The sequence below is a fragment of the Molossus molossus genome, unplaced genomic scaffold, assembly GCF_014108415.1.
Source record: "Molossus molossus isolate mMolMol1 unplaced genomic scaffold, mMolMol1.p scaffold_m16_p_1, whole genome shotgun sequence".
NCBI classification, from domain to species: domain Eukaryota; kingdom Metazoa; phylum Chordata; class Mammalia; order Chiroptera; family Molossidae; genus Molossus; species Molossus molossus.
In genome coordinates, this window is record NW_023425344.1 from 165,712,881 (window position 1) to 165,735,335 (window position 22,455).

General features: G+C 43.1%; 1 protein-coding gene across 1 annotated transcript in view; it reads left to right on the forward strand.

The window, feature by feature from the left end:
- Positions 1 to 22,455, forward strand: part of AKAP6 (A-kinase anchoring protein 6) — a 291,396-nt gene that overhangs the window by 46,990 nt on the left and 221,951 nt on the right. The window contains exon 5 of the mRNA XM_036243801.1: positions 12,862 to 12,984. Coding sequence (XP_036099694.1) covers positions 12,862 to 12,984 — 123 coding nt within the window. The remainder of the gene's footprint in view (positions 1 to 12,861; positions 12,985 to 22,455) is intronic.

Genomic DNA, 22,455 nt, shown 5'->3' on the forward strand with positions numbered 1-22,455 from the left:
TACTTTGCCAAATTTATTTATTAAGTTTAGTAGATTTTTGATAGAGTCTTTAGGGTTTTCTATGTACAATATCATGTCATCTGCAAATAATGACAGTTCCACTTCCTCCTTTCCAATTTGGATCCCCTTTATTTTTCCTTCTTGTCTGATTGCTGTGGCTAAGACTTCCAGTACTATGTTAAATAAGAGTGGTGAAAGTGGGAATTCCTGTCTTGTTCCTGTTCTTAAGGGCAATGCTTTTAGTTTTTGCCCATTGAGTATGATGTTGGCTATAAGTTTTTCATATATGGCCTTTATTATGTTGAGATATGATGCCTCTATTCCCAGATTGCTGAGCGTTTTTATCAGAAATGGGTGCTGGATTTTGTCAAATGTTTTTTCCGCATCCATTGATATGATCGTATGGTTTTTATCTTTCCTTTTGTTTATGTGGTGTATCACATTTATTGATTTGTGAATATTGTACCATCCTTGCATGCCTGGGATGAAACCCACTTGGTCAGGTTAAATAATTTTTTTGATGTACTGCTGAATCTGATTTGCTAATATTTTGTTAAGGATTTTGGCATCTGTGTTCATCAGAGATATTGGCCTGTAGTTTTCTTTCTTTGTAGTGTCTTTATCCAGTTTTGGAATTAGGGTTATACTGGCCTCATGAAATGAGTTTGGAAGTGTTTTGTCTTCTTGGATTTTTTGGAATAGTTTGAGGAGGGAGAATGGGTATTAGATCTTCTTTGAATGTTCAGTAAAATTTCCCCACGAAGCCATCTGGGCGTGGTCGTTTGTTTGCTTGGAGTTTCTTAATTACATCTTCAATTTCCTTTGTTGTTATTGGTCTGTTCGAGTTTTTAATCTCTTCCTGGTTCAGTTTTGGGAGGCTGTGTGTTTCTAGAAATTTATCCATTTCTCACAGATTGTTCAATTTGTTGGCATATAATTATTCATAGTATGTTTCGATGATCCTTTGTATTTCTGTGGTGTCAGTTGTTACTTCTCCTCTTTCATTTCTGATTTTGTTTATTTGGTTTCTCTCTTTCTGTTTCTTGGTAGTCTGGCTAAAGGTCCATTGATCTTGTTTATCTTTTCAAAGAACCAGCATTTTGTTTCATTAATCTTTTGAATTGTGTTTTTTAGTCCCTATGTTGTTTATTTCTGCTCTGACTTTTACTATTTCTCTCCTCCTACTAGCTCTGGGTTTTTCTTTTTGTTTACTTTCTAGTTCTTTAAGCTGTAGGGTTAGAAAGTCAATTAGAAATTTTTCTAATTTCTTGAGGTAGGCCTGTAGTGCTATGAACTTCCTTCTCAGGACTGCTTTCGCTATGTCCCATAGATTTTGTGTTGTTGTGTGTTCATTTTCATTGGTTTCCAGGAAGTTTCTAATTTCTTCCTTGATCTCATTAGTAAGCCATTCGTTGTTTAATAAAATGCTATTTAGCCTCCAAGTGTTTGAATATTTTTGTGTGTTTTTATTGTAATTGAGTTCTAGTTTCATGCCATTGTGATCTGAGAAGATGCTTGATATGATTTCAGTTTTCTTGCATTTGCAGAGATTTGCTTTGTATCCTAACATGTGATCTATCTTTGAGAAAGACCCATGTGCACTTGAGAAGAATTATATTCTGCAGCTTTGGGGTGAAATGTTCTATAAATATCAATGAAGTCCAACTGATCTAGTTTGTCTTGTAAGGACTCTATGTCCTTGTTATTTTTTTGTCTAGAAGATCTATCCAGTGGTGTCAGTGGCGTATTAGTCACCCACTATGAACATGTTATTGATCTCTCCCTTAAAGTCCTCCAGAAGTTTTTAAATATATTTTGATGCTCCCGTATTTGGTGCGTATATGTTTACCAGGGTTATATCCTCTTGTTGGATTGCTCCTTTTAATATTATGTAGTGACCTTCTCTGTCTCTTATTATGGCCCTTGTTTTGAAGTCTATCATGTCAGATATGAGTATTGCTACAGCAGCTTTTTTTCCATCTCCATTTGCTTGGAAATTTTTTTTCTATCCCTTCACTTTCATCCTTTGTGAGGTGGGTCTCTTGTAGACAGCATATATATGGGTTGTGTTTTCTTATCCAATCAGCTACCCTATGTTTTTTGATTGGAGCACTTAAACCATTTACATTTAAGGTAATTATTGATAGATAGTTATTAGTTGCCATTTTAATTTTATGCCTGTGGTCACCTCTCTCTCTGTTTCTTCTTCTTCCAACGGTCCCTTCAGCATTTTTTGCAGTGCTGGTTTGGTGGTAGTAAATTCCTTTAGCTTTTTTTTTTTTTAAATCCGTGAAGCTCTTTATTTCTCCTTCAATTTTGAATGATAGCCTTGCTCGATAGAGTAGTCTTGGATTCAGACCTTGCCTTGCATTACTTTGTACACTTCATGCCACTCCCTTCTGGCCTGGATCGTTTCTATTGAAAAATCAGCTCATAGTCTAATGGGAGTCCCTTTTAAGTAACTTTCTGTCTCTTTCTTACTTCCTTTAAGATTCTTTCTTTGTCTTTAATGTTTGCCATTTTTATTATGATGTGTCTACCTGTGGGTCTTCTGGGGTTCATCTTGCTTGGGACTCTGTGTTTCCTGGACTTGTGTGATGTTTAGAGAAGTTTTCTATCATTATTTCTTCAAATAGGTTCTCTATTCCTTTCTCTGATTCTTCTCCTTCCAGTATCCCTATAATGTGAATGTTGTTAATGTTTTGTGTTGTCCCACAGCTCCCTTAAACTCTCCTCCTGCTTTAAATTTTTTTTTTCCATTTGCTGCTCTATTTGGATGTTTTTCTCTACCGTGTCTTATAAGTCTCTGGTTTGGTTTTCAGCTTCTTCTAATCTACTATTGAACTCTTCTAAGGTATTTTTCGTAACTGCTATATCATTCTTTATTTCCTCTTGATTTTTATGCATAGCTTCTCCCTCTTTTTTTAATCTGAAGTAGTTCCCAGTGAGCTCTTCATAATTCTTATTAAGTTGCTGATAGTTCTCACCAAATTGTTTGAGCACCCTTAAAATCATTGCTTTGAATTCTTTATCTGACAAGTTGCTATCTTCCATTTTCTGTAGTTCCTTTTCTGGTGATTCCTCTTTTCTTTCCTTTGGGTGTTGTTTTTTTGTCTCCCCATTTTAGCCGTCTGGTAGCTCTAGACCCAGTGAGGGATGTTTGGACGTGTAGGAAGCTCACTGTACATCAAATAAGGCTACTGTGCCTCCCAGACTGTTTTGTTGCGTGTTGCCTCTTGCCTGCTGTGGATCCTGGAGGCTTGACTACTGGGGGCTGGTATTGGTGTGTCCTGGTAGGGGCTGCTGCTGGATCATGTGGGTCCCTCTGGAGCTGTGTTCCCAGCTGGTCGCTGGTGCCACCTGTAGCTGTATAGCTCAGCCCCCGTTGGAGCTGTGCTCCCTGCCCACACCATGGGCAGCTGTGTAGCACAGGCCTCACTGGGGCCCTGGCTCCCTGCCGATCTTGTGAGCAGCTGGGTTGTACAGGCCCCGTTGGAGCCCCCGCTTCCTGGTGATCCTGTGGGGAGCTGGATCGCACAGTCCCTTTGAAGACCCGGCTCCATGCCTATCTTGTGGGCAGCTGGGTCATGCAGGCCTCTCTGGTGCCCCAGCACCCTGCAGGTCCTGCGGGCAGCTTAATTGCACCGGTTCCTCTCAAGCCCCGGCTCCCCACCTCTCTTGTGGGCTGCTGGGTTGCACAGGCCTCTGTGGAGCCCCAGGTCCCGCCCCTGGCAGCTGGGAGTGCTGCTGCCCCGTGGGGCTCAGCTCCTGCTGTAGTTTTTGGGGATGGGTCTCCATTACTGGTCTATGCGTCTGTTGCCTGGGGATGGATGTCTGCTCCCCAGCCTCTGTTGCTGGGGGTACATCTCGACTCTGATCAGGCTGCTACTATCAGGGACGATGCTGGGCCCCTGGCTGTCTGTGGCTCCTGCAGCCGGCACCTTGGGAGCTCCACTACTGTGCACCCGTCTGTGTTGACGCAGAGTGTCCACTGGTCGATGGTGCCAGGTGCGCTGGCGGGCTCAGGTTGCTGGGCCCTAGCCGTTCCCACGGCCTCCTCCCAGGGAAGACCTGGAATCTTCCAAAATGGTGGGACCTCCCCGAGGTACAGGGAGAAGCGCCCTGAAGGGCCACTTACAGTGGTAGCCGGCTGCACGGTCCTCAGCACAGGGACCTTCTGCTCCGCGTCTCTGCACTGCTCGGGTTTGGTCGTCCACCTTCACGTCCACTCACACTCTCTCACACACTCAGCCTCCCTCCGGTCCTGCCCGCTGCCATCTTGCTCTCCCTCCCAGGGTCTTTACGAGACCCAGTGACCTAAATGCATGGAAAGGGCCTGCACGTGGTGAGGGCTGCATGAAGCGTACTTTCTGTTTCAGCTGGACTTGTTCAGAGGAGATAATTCACAGCATCCTTTCATCTTGGGATACTAAGAAAGGAGTAAGTAATTTTTAGTGGTTTAAAAGATTCAGCAGCAGAGGCTGATCAATTTTTTTTTCATAAATATAGTGAAACTAGCTCACTTTTTTGATGCTCTTCAGCAGATTCCTGTCCAAAGGCAGCTCACTTGATCTAGACTAGGTCAGACATCATCACTCTGTCCACTGAGAAATATGAATCTTTTCGGGGGTGAACACATACATCCAGACAGCAAATTCCAAAATAAATGAGCAGGTCAGGTCACTGGCTGAACTACTTCCTGAGAACCAAGAGCCACCTCTGTGATTAGAGAGTCAAACTCATCTGTAATTGAGACACTGGTAAAACAGGCTCGTTCGTGCGTGTAACAGCCTTAAACTTTTGGTTTAAATGTTCTGTCAATTGGAAATGAAGTCTGCAGTGAAGTTTGCTTGCTAAAAAAAAATTTTTCTCCTCTTACCCTTACCTTAAGTATATGTTTTTCGTTAAGCATCTAGCCTCATCACGAATCCCTTTCAGAAAAATTCACAGAAAATAGTGCATGTGAAGTGGGAAGGATGTCGAGCTTGGAGAATCGCGCCTCAGGCCAGGACTGTGGGGCTGGCAGACAAGTTGCTTCTCCTCCATCTGGGTCCAGTCATGTGCCTCTAGGAGCGCCGTTCCTGTCAGGGTGGTACCGTGGGAGGAACAGACGTTGGGGTGAGATATGGGTTCAAGTCCCAACTCTGCCACGAGGCAGTCACTCACATTCTTTGGCCTCAGTTTCCTCCTCTGTAAAATGACCACAATCAGCACCTCTTCACGGCATCTACTTCCTCTTGTATGTGTCCCCTTTCCCCTCTACAGAAATAGTATTTAATTTCAGTTTTATCTGAAAATTATGTAAGTCTTTTAAAAAAAACACCCTTTGGCTTTCGACTCCATAAGGCAGAGATCGTATCTTGTTTCCTACTGTATCACTGTTACCTGGTCCCACATCTGAAGGCTCTTCATTTATTCTTGCGACACATGCCATCCTTGCCAGAGGGCAGCGGGAATTATCCCCCAGTTTCTATTTGGCCAAGTGGGGTTTGCTGTAAGAGAGAACTGGATGAAATAATGGGTATTCTTCTTTTTTTTTTTTCTTTTCTGAACACTATGTTGTTGTTGTTTTTTCATTAAAACTATGTGATTTATGTTAACATAAAGCTGGTTTATTATTATTATTTTAAAAGTATTTAAGATTTTTTTCCTCTTTGTTAAATTAAAGTAATTAATTTTTTTTTTGTTATAGATGCCCCTCCCTTTTCCCCCATTGACACCCTCCTCCCTGCTCCTGTCCCCCTCCCCCAACCTTGACAGCATTGTTGTCTGTGTCATAATGCATAATGGGTATTCTTTTTTTTTCTTTTTTTTTTATCATCCGAGAACGTTTTTCCATTTTTTGTTCAGATAGTGCGGGAGGGAGAGAGAGGAAGAGAGAGAGAGAGAGAAACATCGATGTGAAAGGGACACATCGAGTGGCTGCCACCCACATGACCAACCAGGGCTGGGGACAAACTACAACTGAGGTACGTGCCCTTAGCGGGAACCGAACCCGGGTCTCTCTGTACCGCAGGCCGACGCTCCTACCGCTGAGCCAAACCGGCCAGGGCATAATGGGTATTCTTAACCTGTCATGAGGGTGTAGCTATTTGCATGATTCCAATATAAATTTAATATAATATAATCTTCAAATGTCTGCTAACCAGCTGAGGGCCCTAGCAAATTATTCACACAAACCTCTAAGTGTACATTTGTCTGCACTTTGTGCTGCTCAGTCTCAGAACGTGTGCAAGTGAGGTGTTGTCAAAGCTCCTCATTGAGGAATTTCCAAACGCAAATGATCTGAAAGCGAGAGGTGTGTTGCCCACAGGTGGGAACAGGGCTGAGAGCTCCCCCATTTTCTCCCACACTGGATAACCAGGGTTTCTTCTGGGGGTTGAACCCTGGCTTGGCTCCAATCAGGAGTTTACAGACTCTCGGAATATGTGTCAGATATGAGTATGGCAAGGAGGCCATGAGAAGGAAACCATTAAGGGGGTGGCCTGTGAGGACTGCGGCCTGGGGACTGGGTCACCCTCACAGTGGCCCTGGAGAGCTTGACAGGGAGACAGAGAACAGCAGTGGAAAAGGGCTGGAAAGGGCTCATAAGGAAACGAGCGGTAGAAAATGTCAGTGGAGAGATTTTATCTTCAGATAGAGCGGGAGGGAGAGAGGCAGGAAGAGAGAGAGAGAAACATCGATGTGAGAGAGACACACCGAATGGCTGCCACCCACACGACCCCAACCGGGGCTGAGAACAACCTGCAACTGAGGTACGTGCCCTTATCAGGAACCGAACCTGGGTCTCTCCGGTTGCGGACCGACGCTCTAACCGCTGAGCCAAGCCGGCCAGGGCTACCTTGACTATCTCTTGCCGCTCCTTTCTGTCCTTCAAAGTTTCTTTTGAGAAATCAGCTGACAGTCTTATGGGAGCTCCCTTGAATGCAACAAACTGCTTTTCTCTCGCTGCTTTTAAGATTCTCTCTTTGTCTTGAAGCTTTTGCATTTTGATGATGATGTGTCTTGGTGTGGGCCTCTTCAGGTTCATCTTGTTCGGGACTCTCTGTGCTTCCTGGACTTGTATGTCTGTTTCCTTCACCAAGTTAGGGAAGTTTTCTGTCATTATTTTTTCAAATAGGTTTTCGATTTCTTCCTCTCTCTCTTCTCCTTCTGATACCCTCAAGATGTCAATGTTGGTACGCTTGAAAGAAAACACACAAACAAAACAAAAAAGAAAATGTCAGGGGAGAGGTGGAACAGACAAGGTACACCGGCAGGGATTTGAACGATGCCTGCTACAGTGTGGCCTTCCGAAGGCTGGTGCCTCAGCCTTTAGCAGTGAGTTGAATGTGCATCAAGTGAGCTTTTTATGCTGCCCAGTGGCGGCATTGGGATTGTGTCATGAAGAAAATCTAAATTTATAGTCATCTTTGAGTCTCCAAGTAACGCAGAATATTGGAGAAACAAACACAGATAGATCAAATACTAAGAATAGAAACAAAATTGGTACAGACACAATTCTGATACAGGCAGAATACATTTCACAAGAAAATTCAGTGTCCCAACTCTTTATTTACTGTAAAACTCCTTTTCAAGATGCTTATAATTACCTGAATTCAGTAGGCCAGTGTTTAGATATGCTTTATGTTCTGCAGAGATTTTTTTGCTACAATAATATTTATCTTTTTATTCCCAATCCTGTGCAACAGTGTGCTTTAAACAGAGTAGGCAGCTAATTATTTGTTAAAAGAATGAATGGGTGACCGGTATTTCTTGTAATAGGATTTGATTTATTTACAAAACTTTGTACGTTTCCCCATTTTCCCGCGTCGTTGCTGACATCAGCCTCGTTTTCCTTCACTCACACCACAAGGACTCCAGCAGAGCCTCCAATAACGAGCATCAGATGTTCGCTGTGTGTCCACACGTGGATTCTCCTGCACACCGCATGGCTTGGTGCATTGAGTGGCACTTCCTTGGTTCTTCTGAGAAGAGCATCTCTCGATATGGGGATAGTAGACAGTCCGCTGCTCACTACACAGAGTGTGGGTGACAGTACACAGGTCTGGGAGAGGTGGAGAAATAGCAGGTGACAAAGGTACTCAGAATCAGATGGACTCCAATTTACTCGCATGATTTCTGTTTATACTCTTGTGGCTACACATATAAGCAGGAGAGGAGATGCAAAACTAAGATCTTAAGAGGAGGTGTGCTTAGCTTTTCATTGCAAGTTAAGAACGGGAATTTCTCAGGTTTTATTGTGATTGATGAAACTCTTTAGCACTGGCAAGAACAGAGTTGAGAAAATGTGCAACCAGTGAAAATAGGTGAGGATCGGTGTAAGGCAGAGATAACACAGAGCCAGACCTGGAGAGGGCCTCTGTCTCCCCATGTTGGACAGTCTTGGCTTTGTTGTCTGGCCAGGCTGTGCGGAGAGATCACCCAGCAGGGTTCGCCTGCGTCCCGGGCCTTTTGTCTAGTCTGCACCTCATGGATTCAGCTGACTGTGCAATCATGGTTCTGTTAGGAAATCTGAAGCCCATTGTTTACTACTCTTCGGCTAAGACTAACTTTTTACAATGAGGTGCCCATGCAATGACATACACACCCTGTTTTGTTTGCTTGTTTGGGGGAGGAAGAGAAGACATGGATACATTTCAAATAACATATTTTACTATTTGTCTTTTTGGATGTAACCAGCTATTTCCAAAATAATTTACTTCTTGGCTTAATTTTCCCCCAAATCCATATATACACACAGCTATAACAACTCGGGTCCAGATTCTATAGCAAATACTATTTAACACTATAAATACTGTAAAATACTATTTTCAACTCACAATTATCAACTATTTAGACTCTGATATTCTGATGAGTTTCTACAGCTGATAGATGATATTTCTTTTTTTTTTTCATTTTTGAAATCATTTTCATTTTTAAATTACAGTTGATATACATTATTATATTAGTTTCAGGTATTAGTTTCCAGTGATTAGATATTATATAACTTACTAAGTGGTCATCCCGATAAATCCCACACCCATCTGACACATACATAGTTTTTAGAATATTATTAACTATATTCTCTATGCTGTACTTTACATCCCATGGCTATTCTGTTACAACCAATTTGTACTTCTCAATCCCTTCACCTTTTTCACCCATTCCCCCAACCCCCCTTCCATCTGGCAACCAACAAAATGTTCTCTGTATCTATGCGTTAGTTATTTTTCTGCCTGTTCATTTATTTTGTGTTTAGATTCAATTGTTGATGGATGTGTATTTATAGCAATTTTATTGTTCATATTATTTATTTATTTTTTTCTTCTTAAAGAAGACCCTCTTACATTTCCTATAATACTGATTTGGTGACGATGAACTCCTGTAGCTTTTTCTTGTCTGGGAAGCTCTTTATATATCCATTGATTTTTAAATGATAGCTTTTCTGGGTAGAGTAATCTTGGTTGTAGGTCCTTTTCATCACTCTGAGTATTTCTTGCCAATCTCTTCTAGCCTGCAAAGTTTCTGTTGAGAAATCAGTTGACAGCCTTATGGGCGATCCCTTATAGGTAGCTAACTGCTTTTCTCTTGCTGCTTCTAAGATTTTCTTTGTATCTTTAACCTTTTGCATTTTGATGATGATGTGTCTTGGTATGGACCTCTCTGGGTCCATCTTGTGTGGAACACCTTGCACTTCATATACTAGTATATCTATTTCTTTCCCCAAGGTGGGGAAGTTTTCTGTCATTTTTTAAAATAGGTTTTCAATTTCTTGCTCTCCTCCTTCTCCTTCTGTTACCCCGTAATGCCAATGTTGGTCCACTTGAAGTTGTCACAGTGGCTCCTTACGCTATTCTCATTAACAATTTTTCCCTTCTTACTGTTCTGATTGGGTGTTTTTTTACCTCCTTATATTCCAAATTGTTGATTCGATTCTCTGCTTCATCTACTTTACTGCTGATTCCCTGTAAATTATTCATAATTTCAGTTAGTGTAACCTTCATTCCTGACTGGTTCTTTTTTATGCGGTTGATGTTCTCACTAAGTTCGTAGAGCATCTTGATAACCAGTGTTTTGAACTCTGCATCTAGTAGATAGCTTGTTTCCATTTTGTTTAGTTCTTTTTCTGGAGTTTCGTTCTTTTATTTGGAGCATGTTTCTTTGTCTCCTCATTTTGACAGCCTGCCCGTGTTTATTTCTGTGTGTCAGGTAGAGCTGCTGTGTCTCCCAGGCTTGCTAGAGTGGCCTTCTGTAGTAGGTGTTCTGTAGGGTCCAGTGGCACAGCCTCCCTGATCAACCCAGCTGGGCATCAAGGTGTGCCCCTCTTGCGGGCTGTGTACACCCTCCTCTTGTAGTTGAGTTGCGATTGCTGTTGACATGTCTTTGGGAGGGATTTATCCCCAGGCAGATCAGCTGTGACCACCAACCATTGACCTCCGACCACTGTAGAGGACCAGCTGTGCAGGGGCCCACCCCACAGAGCAGGGCTTACTTCAGGGGGGCTCTGGTGCCTGCTGGGTCCACCCCTGGAATGTATCACTTATGGAGGTGGTTTGACATGGTCGGAAGCTGTCCACCGGTGCGCTGGATCTGGGGCCTCCTGGGAGATACAGGCCAAGGTGACCCTTGACCTGTGCTCTGTCTGGGGCATGAGGTGCAAAGCAACCTGCAAATGGCTGTTCCTTGTGCTGGGCTTGGAAATGCCCAGGAGAGGCCACGCTGTGAAGGAAGGCTGGCTATCGCCAGTGCTGGGCCTGGGTCCCTCAGCGAGAGGGATGGGACTCGCTGAGGCCAGATGCTGCTTGCGTGAGAGATTTTAGGAAAATCAGGCAGATGACAGTTCTGTAAGTCTATTTGGTCAGTGAAGGCTATTTAATTTTTTTTTTTTTTTTTTTACAGGACTTAATTATGAGAATGCCAAGAATTAGGAGTCCATTTCTAACAGACTAAATATATGAGCGTGGGCAAAACTAATTACTTGACGTGGATTCCTAGCATTTAGAACAAGATGCAATATGAGACATTAGAGATTTTTCAAAAGAATGAATGTGATTGCCCTATGACCCTTGGCAAAGTGGGGATGTTTTCAAAAGGAAAAACTTTGGGTAGCATTTAGGAACTTGGGAAACATGTGATACACTACTATGTGGGATGATGGACTTAACAGGCCGACAGTGCACCAGAGCGTGGCGGGATGGTCTGAGACCACTGGAGGGACCTCCGTGTCCATGTGTCTGCTGTATCCCCTCTTCAAAAAACAGGGATGCTTTTCTAGGGGTTACTGGTATGCCTTTCTCTTTATTACTCTTCTCAATACCATTTTTTCTAAATTGGATTTTATTAATAATTTCGATGTCCCTTTTCTGCCTTTCCCTTAATATAATTCTTTCCAGCTTTAGCTATAACTATGGCTTTTCTCGGTCATCGAGGTTTGACCATGAGACTAAGTTCTGCCCAGTGGGTTGAGGAAAATGTTGGGTAGGACATCTGAAATAGTCCTAAGGGAGGAGGTACACCATTCGCTGCTTCCTCCTTTCCTGCAGGCCGAAGTGTTGGCATGATTGCTGGAACCATGAAATGCATGTTCTTGGGCCCCGGCAGAGGGAGGGCGGACTGGACTGGAACTGTGTGGGGACACTCGGGGTTTGGAGGGCGCTCAGAGCTTCTGCTGAGTTGCGACCACGCAGGATGGTGACCATCTTGCTCCTTCCCGGAGCTCTGGGGAGAAGCAGCAGCCCCACCCTCGGAGACCCATTTTATCTTTTCTAATAATTATTTTGAGGCCAATCAATTGCTTGAATTAAAGGTTTATGAACCTTAAACTATTATCTAGGAGAAACCTTAATAACAAAATGTAGCTTCTGAGAAGCATGATAAAGAAAATGAATCTTCACCTATTATCACTTAAGTCTCAGGATATCCCGTTAAGCATTAAGAATGCTATTGAAAATTAATCAAAAGGCAAATCTTTAAAAATATAGGTTAAGTTTAATAGGGAAATAAGCATCCCAAGCCATCTCTGAGTACAAATGTCGAAGCCTGTCTTTGCTCCCTTTGACCTCCAGGTGGCGCTGTTTACCTAGACATGGAAAGCAGGCACCCAGCCCCATCTCCTTGCCTTAAGTTCACGTCTGGGCTTTTAAAATAATTTCCATTTCTACAGATGTGTTCTTTTAAATGGGCAATAAATTTTTATAACCACTATTTGAAAAATTGCAAGATTATTGTGATTTGTGCTTCCTACTCAAGAATATTTCTTTATGTCTGGGACACACCCAGAGCAGATGTTTACATTTATTTGTTCGTTGGCCCCACCTTTTCTACTCTTCTGTGTTTCTTAGAACCCAGGCACAGCCACAAATATGTGGGCTGTCATTAGAACTCATCCGACCCCCTTAAAACACTTATGTGACTTAAAAATAGATTTCCAATTCAGTTAAGGTAAACTCAACTCTATAGGTTTCCAAATACCATCTTTACAGAAATGTTTTTATCCCCCAAAGCCAATGAGTGTTCCTCGCAGACCTGACCTATTATTATTTTGGTGAGGGGAGCTTGTCATACACCAAAAATGTTTTGATAATTTGAGGTCACCTTGACAATGACATCCTGGAGCCCAGCCCAAATTTCTCAGAAAAACGTTCCTAGGAAAAAACTGAGAGGGAGTCACAGACACGTTCTTTCCATTTTGATAGACTTTAGTACCAGGAATGCTAGAAAATTTGTTCTCCAGTGTGGAATTTAGGATGGAAATGCAGTGGTATCGGTTTTACCATTGGTGAGGTTTGGGATATTTAAGATTGGCTTTGAAAAAATAACCAACTAACATGCTGTTGTTGCCCCCCCCCCCCGCCTTTTTTTTTTTTCTTTTGTCCCAAGGGGTTTGTAAACAAGCTGGATGAATTCATTCAATGGTTAAATGAAGCCATGGAAACCACAGAGAATTGGACACCCCCTAAAGCAGAGACGGATGGCCTTAAACTGTACCTGGAGACACACCTGGTAGGCAAGACTGTGTTGCTTTTGCTGTTTATAATGGGAGAACTTTAATGCACTGCTTATTTGTTTATAGAGAATTTCAAGTTTATTTATCAGAAGTCATTAAATGCTAATGAAACCAAATTTTAATGGGGTAAACTGCAGCCGCGGAAAATTTATAGGCATTTCAAATAAAACTATGCAATCTAAATCCTCCATATTTCAAGCTATTTTTTTTTTCAGAACTTTTTCCCAGAAAGGTAAGTAATTATTTTAAAACTACCTTAGAAAATTTCATTAGACCCCGACTCTCTAAAGCAGCGATGGAAGGTTTTCCCCTTCTTAAAAAAAAAAATAAGTAAATGAGAGAGATAATTTTGATGACCATTCTAAGCTTTCTAGAATTCTTGTAAAATTAATGAACCTCTCATTATCAAGAGGGTCTACTTTATCTGTTCTACACTGGGTTATTTTAATAAAATATTTAAAACGACGATCTCCATCATTTTTGCTGCTGTGTGGGTTTTCAGCATATAATTAATACAACTGTCATTACACTCGTCCCTGTGCAGAAGCAAAGGCATAGAGGGAGGTGGAAAACACCCCGGTGAATATGCTTCTGAATATGTTAGAGGCAAGAATTATAGACTGGGGGACATTTGGTGAACCTCATGAGGTTTTTACTGAATGCTTCAAATGGCCGATATCAATTATGAAGGGGTGGAAACCAAGTAGTGGAGTGTGATAAAGCATGAAGAAAAAGCACGTTGTCATAGGAAATGAAAATTCGAGCTTTAAGGATCTCATCTTTATTCCTTTCACCGTTAGCATAAAATTGACAAAGGCGATGAACACGAATCCTTGGGTACCCAACTGTGGGGCTGATTTTCTGCCCCTCTTACACACGCGGAATATGGATTGAAGCATTGTGTGAGAGTCCTACATGGGTGACCGGTCACAGGGTTTCAGGACTGCGCCCTGTGTTGGTGCGAGAGGGAGGGAGGGAGGGAGAGAGGGAGGAGGCTCTGGTTGTTTGCTGTTTGTGTTTTGCAATGTTTTATGTCATTGCAAGAAAAGTGGTCTCCCAGTCCTAGCTGCATGCAAACAGTCTTGCAGGTGACAAAGACACACTGTGTGGTCGAGGGTGAGTGTGTTGCTTCCCCTGTAGAGGCCTGGGTTGATGGTGTGTAAAATGCCAGTAACCTGCCCATCAGCAGATGAGTGGATGAAACAGCCACTGTACATTCACACAGTGGAATACTACTTGGCTGTAAAAAGGAGGAAAATTTTACCCTTTGCGACAGCACGGATGGTCCTGGAGTGCGTTATGCTAAGTGAAATATGCCAGTCAGCCCTGGCCGGTTTGGCTCAGCGGTTAGAGCATTGGCCTACGGTCCGGAGAGACCCGGGTTCGGTTCCCGCTAAGGGCATGTACCTCGGTTGCAGTTTGTCCCCGGCCCTGGTTGGTCGTGCGGGTGGCAGCCACTCGATGTGTCCCTTTCACGTCGATGTTTCTCTCTCTCTTCCTCTCTCTCCCTCCCACTCTATCTGTACAAAAAAATGGAAAAATGTCCTCGGATGAGGATAAAAAAAAATAAAAAAATAAAGAAATATGCCAGTCAGAGAAAGACAAGTCCCATGTGACTTCACTTGTATGTGGACTCTAATGAACAAACTGAACTAACAAGCAAAATAGAGACAGACTCATAAGCAGAGAGCAGGCAGACAGCCTGGTGGGGGTGGTAGTGGGGGGCGCAGAGGGATGGAGCAAAAATGAAAAAAAAAGAGAAAAATGCCAGTAACCTTAAGCACCTCTCTTGTACATGGGTTTTTAAATACTGCCCTTAGTACTCAATTCCCTGTGGAGTAGAGCATTGATTTTTTTTTTTTAAAGAGGGCATTTCATAATAGCAAGATAAAGATATTCAGCGCTTTATAATGTAAATTGTATTAATTAGAATGTCAACTTTTCACTGGCATTGTTCTGACAGAAATTCTAATCTGTGTTTAAACAGGAGTATATGAACTTTATTTCACATTAAGTGTGCTGTCTTCATTTCTCTTGATTTAATATTTTATGGAAAACACACAGTTAGTTTTTGAGGTCCCAGAGGGCACGGGGACATAAAGAGTCGCTTCGGCTCCTTCTATCGAAGGCGGGGCTGAGAGGGTATGAACCGAGGTCTGTCTCCTCTCTGGGAGTTGAGTGACATGGCCCCTTTCTAACCAGTGACCCATTCTCAACTCTACGCGACAGAGTTGCTCTCTCAGCGTAGCATCCCTGTGTGGCCTCTGCCTCATTCTAGCCCAACATCATGCACTAGAACTTTCTGCGATGATGGAATATCTTATATTGCATCATTCAACATGGGAGCCATTAACCACAGTTATCTACTGAACACGTTAAATGTGGCTAGGGCAACCGAGGAGATGCCTTTTTAATTCTAATTAATTTGCATTTAAATGTAAATTTCCACCCGTGGCTTGTGACTGCCGCCTTCCGGCCGATGGACAGCAGGGCTCCGCACAGCTGACCACGATGACCTGCAGACGTCCTTCCTGGCCTCATAAGGAACTTCTCGTCCCAGATGTGGACATCTGCTCCCCTGGCTCTGGGTCTCTCCTTCGGATCCCCAGCAGAGTCCTTCTTAAGCCGTTTCTCTCTGAAAGAATAAACTTGTTTCTACCTAAAGAACAACACCTTCTTGAACCGGTTTTCTCCGTGCTCAGTTCTGATCGGATGGGTTTGACCCGAGACAACACAGGAATCTCTTCTTTGTCTCTGCTTTGCAAACAGGGAGGGGTGATAGTCTTCAGGTCTGTTCACTGATGTTGGGCCACAACCTCGAATTTCACTTTTGAAATTACGAATGATGCCGACAGTTACTGAAGACCTAGTGGGTGCGCATCGCCGCTGAGTGTACTTCCACGGCGGAGTCACTGTTAACTGCACTCTGTGTCTGTTACTCTAGATGTAGCCTGTGACTTAAACATCTTTAGACTGTGAGTTACTTCGTGTCCCTGAGGACAGTGTCCACATTGTCTTCTGATCAGTATTGTCATTTACATTTTTTATTGTATTTCCTTACCGTGGTGCTAAGTTAATATGAAGTTGTTCTTCTCAAAAGAAGACAAAAAATACCTACCTTGCCATAAAGAAAGTATGCATACAACTGAGCTTACAGATGTATATTCCTCATGTCACTCTGCATAAGTCATTACTGCTCCTTAATGAGTGTGCAAGTGGTACTCGCAAGATTCTCCGGCACGTAGAGATAGCTGCATGAGTTTCTTTAAACATCTCTACAGATTCTGTAATTTACATTAAATCAACAGATGTGCCAGCCCCTGAGTTCAGCATCTCCTCTGGCTTAATAATGTGCTAAAATAGTTGGCACCCTGCAATGTTTATTATAAAGAAAAACAAATATAAAAACAACAACAAAAGTTGTACATTTCTATTTTGATGCTTAATTCAATTATTTTCCACAACAGTAACCAAGGGTTTTTACCAACACAAATCAATTAAAGCTTCACAATACCTTTGTGAGAGATGTGAAGGAGCTTTATTTTAACTGTAAGAAGTACTGTGAAATTGCGATGATACATCAATGATTTTCCATGATAATTAATCATCTGCTTGCAACCTGGCTGCTCCTTTCAAAAATACAATTCCCATATTCCTAGAAAATGACATTTTCAGGAAAATGTCATTCTAGAAAGGTATTTGGTGAGTATTGAACATATTGAACATTCCTCTTCTCTGAAAACCACTTTTAAAATAGCACTGTATACCTGTGTTCTTAGACGGAATCCCTTCCTCCTCACCTCTGGCCACCTGTTTTAAACAGCTGTATTGAGGTATAATTGACTTACAGTACATTGCGTCTATGTGAAGTATACCATTTTACAAGTGTCCAGAACTTGACAAATATGTATACGCCATGAAACCATCACCACAGTGAAGACAGTGAGCATGTCCATCACCTCCCAAAGCTTCCTACAATCCTTTGTAATTCTCCCCTCCCTTCCTGCCGGCCTTGCTCCCACTCCTCAGCAATCCAGTCTACCTTCTATTACTATTATATTAGTTCGTACTTTCTACTTTATGTCAATGGAATCAAACAATAGGTACTCTCTCTTTTTGGGTGAAAATCTGTTTTTTTTTCACCCAGCATGCTTATTTTGATGTTGCATGTTTTAACTGTTCATTCATTTTTATTGCTGAGTAGTATTCCATTGCGTACATATACCACCATATGTTTATCCACTTACCTGTTGATGGACATTTACATTGTTTGCCTCACCATGGTTTTAACTGGCTAAAGAGGCAAAAGTCAGCACAAACTGCATTTGACTAGAAGCATCGTAAGTACTTCTTGGCAGACTATTCAGGTACTTTTTTCCTTTAAGAGAATTTATCGTCTTCAGAGTTAGAGTGCTTACGGGTAAAGCAGCGGATCAGGACAGCAGCTTCTTCCACTAAAGATTCCAGGCCCCTCTGCAACTAGAAGATGACTCTGACCTCCCCGATTGTTCTGATGCATGGCCAACTCACCAAACGGGCACACCATATGCAATCAGTTGTAGGAAAACAAACCAAAAGGATTTTCTTTAAAAAAAACAAAAACAAAAAACAATCTATAGCCAAGCCAATCAGAGTATCCAGTAGGAGAAACCAAAGTCAGACCGACACCAGAGAGCTGAGCAGAAGAAACAAGCACAGTGCCGGACTTCAGCTTGGGAGATACATTTGCATAGATCATGCTGGGCAGCCATTAACCTACCACATAGAAATAGCCTTGGAAGAACAACATTCTTAATTCAATGTGATAAATGAGAAAACATGGGGGAAATGATGACGGCGAGTTCGTGTATATGAAGCACCCATGAGGGCCGGGCGGTTATTTCAGTGCTAGGAATACATGATGAATGAGTCCGACTTCTTTCTTCCAGGGATTTCCAGTGTGAGGAAGATGACCGTAGATTACGCGCAGATGACTGCAGACCCAGAAATGATTAATGTGATGCAATTTTGAGCAGTAAACTTCTTGTAGGATAAGCAAAGTACTGTTCAGTGCACAGACAAAAAATGTTTATGAGTTCTCCCTGGAGGGTAGGGAAGGCTCAAAGAGGTAATTTGATGTACACCTCACAGGCCATATATGATTTGTTGGATAGACAGGAAGAAGAGGAAATGGGAGAAAATTTTATGGGCAAGTAAGGGAGATGTGACGAGCCGTCTGAGGTGGCTGAGACTGAGCTGGGCTTTGCGGGTTGGGACTGGGTGGGGAAGGAGATTGTCTTTTTAATGGACTGAACTTTTCTCTGGAGGCAATGGAAACTCATCGAAGGTTTGGTTTTATTTTAAAATAGGAGAGTGACGCCCTGGCCGGTTTGGCTCAGTGGTTAGAGTGTTGGCCCATGAACCAGAGAGTCCCGGGTTCGGTTCCCGCATGTACTTCGGTTGTGGTTTGTCCCCGGCCCTGGTTGGGGTCGTGCAGGTGGCAACCGCTCAATGTGTCTCTTTCACATCGACGTTTCTCTCTCTCTCTTTCTCCCCCTCTCCCTCCCGCTGTATCTGAAGATAAATGCAAAAATGTCCCTGGATGAGGATTAATCAATCAATCAATTAATTAATTAAATAACTAGAACAGGAGAGTGACATGAATCATCCACCAGTTCCGTAGGGGAAGGGTCTACGTGACATAGGTACCTGCATGAAGTCCGTGGCTTAAATGAGAGAATAGCTGTGGGCATCTTCATCCCCCAGTTACACATTCTCCTCCCTTCAGGAGACCACTGCTTCTTGTTTATTTACAGGTCTTTTCAGAGCTATTTCAGGTGTTTGAAAACAAGTGCATACGTGTACCTAACTCCGTTCCCTTAATTTTTATTATCAGTTGTTCAAAATCAGTGTAGAACTACATCATCCTTTTGAGTGGCTGCGTAGTGTTCTGTTTACGAATATGCCGTAACTTATTTACCCAGCCCTTTATCGATAAAAACTTCGGTTGTTTGCCATCTTTTTCCATTAAAAGCAGTGCTTCAGTGGATATCTGTAGATGTTCACCATCTTGCACAGTGTTAAGTGTATCCTTAGAACAAACACCTCCCACGTGAAGATTCCCGGTGAAGGATTATGCGCATTGAACATTTCCACGTGTTGTCAAATTGTCCTCGATAGAGATCGTACCAGTTTACGCTCAGCACGCACGAGAAGGCGTCACCGCACATCCTAGCTTTGGGAGGTGTTATCCACTGGTAGAGATTTGTTTCTTTGTTTGTTACAAATGGCATCTCACTGTAGTTTAGCTTGTATTTCTTGTATTTTCAGTGGAGTTGAGTACCTCGACATGTTCCTAGAAGTCATCTCTATTTTCTGAGAACCATCTGTTCATATGCTTAGACGATTTTTCTGTTGGGTCATTGGCCTTTTGCTTCAGGATTTATGGGAGCTTTTTATATATTAAGGAAATGAGTCCCTTGTCTGTGATGTGAATAAAAATGCTCTTAAAAGAAATGATTTGGGGGATTTGGTGCCATAAGAGCATGGATATCTCAGTCCTTCGAGGGATCTAGGGCTAGGCGGACCCGAAGGCCAGGCTGATGAGCATGTAACGCGTCTCCACCCTGGCAAAAGCATGTCCAGTATACTCGAGGGAGTCTACTTCTTAATCATGGGTGGAACAAGCCTCAGATCAAGGCTGTTGTTGAATGGGTGGGTTGAATGGTGTCTGAGCAGTGAAAGACGTGGAGAAGGTGTGGCCAGGCAGGTAGGTAGATAAGAACAGAGCAGAGGAAATAGATTAGACAGAGAGGGATAGATTGGAGAGACATGTCAACAGTTTCTTCTCTCTCTCTTTTAATTATCACCCAAGAATAGTTTTTCATTTATCTTCAGATAGAGTGGGAGGGAGGGAGAGTGAAAGAGAGAGACAGAGAAAGAGAGACGTCGATTGGTTGCCTCAAGCATGACCCCGACCAGGGCCGGGGTCTGAACTGCAACCGAGGTATGTGCCGGAATCGAACCTGGGACTCTTTGGTCCACAGCCTGATGCTCTAACCACTGAGTCAAACCAGCCAGGGCAGCAGATCTCTTTTTGATGCCCTCTCTTGACTAGTCAGAAATCTTGTTACCAACTTGTTTCACCTCCCCTGGTCTCCCCCAAGGCTCCTCTTGTCCTTGAGCGTAGCCCAGGAAGACCTCCTGCCCGTAGCTGACAGATCTGAGCGAGACTGGAGCGTAGGGAAGGGCATGGAAACGGGCTGGAGCTTTGCTGCCCGTGTGTGCGGTGGGACCTGTGCTCTGGACCATCTCAGGTGCGTGAAACAGGGAACGGGACCCCGACAAGCAGCATTTATGTAAAAACGAGGGGGCAGATGTTACAAGAGCTTAGTGACCATCGGGGCGTGTGCCGAAGCTGGAGCAAACTTTGTCTTTCACAAAGCTTCTGTTGTACTTGGGGGGCTCTCGTTAAAGGAAAACATTAAGTTATACTCCCTGGAAAAAATTCAAACTGTATAAAAGAGCATACGATTCAAAGTGAAAAGCATCCCCTCCCTTGGGTAGCCAACACAAACCTTTGTTCTATATCCTTTTCTTGTAAAAGTGTGTACATGTTAAGGATTTTTAACTCATATATGCTGTTCGGTAACTTGATTTTGGTATCTACACATCTCAGATAGCCTTTTGTTCGTACATGAAGACCTACTGCACATTTATTTATTTATTTATTTGTTTATTTATTTTTGGTATATGCCCCTAGCGGGAACCAAACCTGGGACTCTGGTCCGCAGGCCAACACTCCAAAGGCCGAGCCAAATCGACCAGGGCCCTACATCACACTTTAGCAGCTTCTCAACATTTTATGTGTGGGTGTGCCACAGTTTATTTAATCATTCCCATGATGATGGCCATCTAAGCAGCCTCCTTATTTATGCTTTTGCAAATAACACTGCAGTGAGCCTCCAGGTTGTTTTCACACTAGTTGAGGGAGAATCTTTTCTTGGTGCCATTAGTGTCTTGTCTGCAGCAGCAACTCAAGGCTCACATGCAATGAGTCTGTCATACTCGAGGGACAGCTTTTGTGATAGCCCCTAAAGACTATGTAGGGCCCATGTTTGTGTGCGTACAGAGTTTTGAGTTTGTGTTTATAGGAGTAACTTTTAAAGTCCACCTTCCAGAATGTTGTCGATTGCTTTAGGTTTGGTACCTGCAATTTGAGGTGGCGGCCACAAGATGGCAGAGTAGCACCAACATCCTGCAGACAGAGCTCCTGGTCTTTGTACCCTTGAAGGGTTTGAAACGTTTTCCCTGTTGTGTCATTACCCTGAGTACTTACAAAAGCAGATTGGCTTAAACTAATAATGTGTCTGGTTAACAAAATCTCGGGGCAGATATCTTCATGCATTTATCATCTATGTTTACATCTTCATGTTATATTTTTATTAAATAGCTTTCATTTGTATCATAAGAAGAACACTATACTTCTCACAGTATTTAGCCATACGAGTAAAGTTCTTCCAACGCATTCAGCTGGTTTTCTTTTGCTTGCCCTCCTATCTCCACCTCTGCTCCATTTGTCGTTTCTTGAAGTTAAAACAGCCTTTCTTTTTCCCACTTCCTGGTGCCCACCGTTCTCTGCTGAGATGACAGGCAGGCCTGGCCCAAGCAGGTTGAGCTTCACAGTTCCTAAGACCAGCAGCTGCCAGGCGCTGTCCACTCTGCGGAGGGAGGCAGCCCTCGGACTTCAAAAGCCTGAGCTGAGTGCTGGGCTGCCGCCTCCCTCAGCCCCACAGCGGGGCGGGGCCTCCCTGGAGCTGTGAAGTTCCATCTGCTCGTCCCCCTTCGTCCCCAGTAGTTTGAGGAGAGCAGCTGAGACTTCAGTAGGGAGCAGCATTACTTGTCTTTGGGGGATTTGAAGTGCTCAGCCGCTAGCCTTGCATTGCTTCCTTTGGTGGCTTGGGAATTTAAGACATGCAGGCATTTTGAGGTGGATGCTGGGGACAGGAGGCTCCTTCTGGACACACGAAAGTCCCAGACCACATTTATTTACTTATATGACTGTACTTCTGTGTCTTTAGGAGGGAATAGTGTTGTCTTCCCTTTTCAGTTAAAAAGGATCCCTGAACTCTTCAAAGCACCTGGGAATATACTTTTTGCCTGATTCAGTTTATGGACTCTTGGGCCATAATTTTCAGATCTGATCATCTTGAAAATTGTTGGTGCTAATTTATTACTTTGTTTACTATTGTTTGTTTACTTTGTTTACTATTCTTTTTTTTTTTTTAATCCTCACCCAAGGACATTTTTGCATTTATCTTCAGATAGAGCAGGAGGAAGAGAGGGAAAAAGAGAGAGAGAGAAACATCGATGTGAGAGAGAGACATCAGTTGATTACCACCCACACAACCCAACCAGGGCCGGGGACAAACTGCAACCGAGGTACATGCCCTTAGTGGGAACCGAACCCCGGTCTCTCAGGTCCGCGG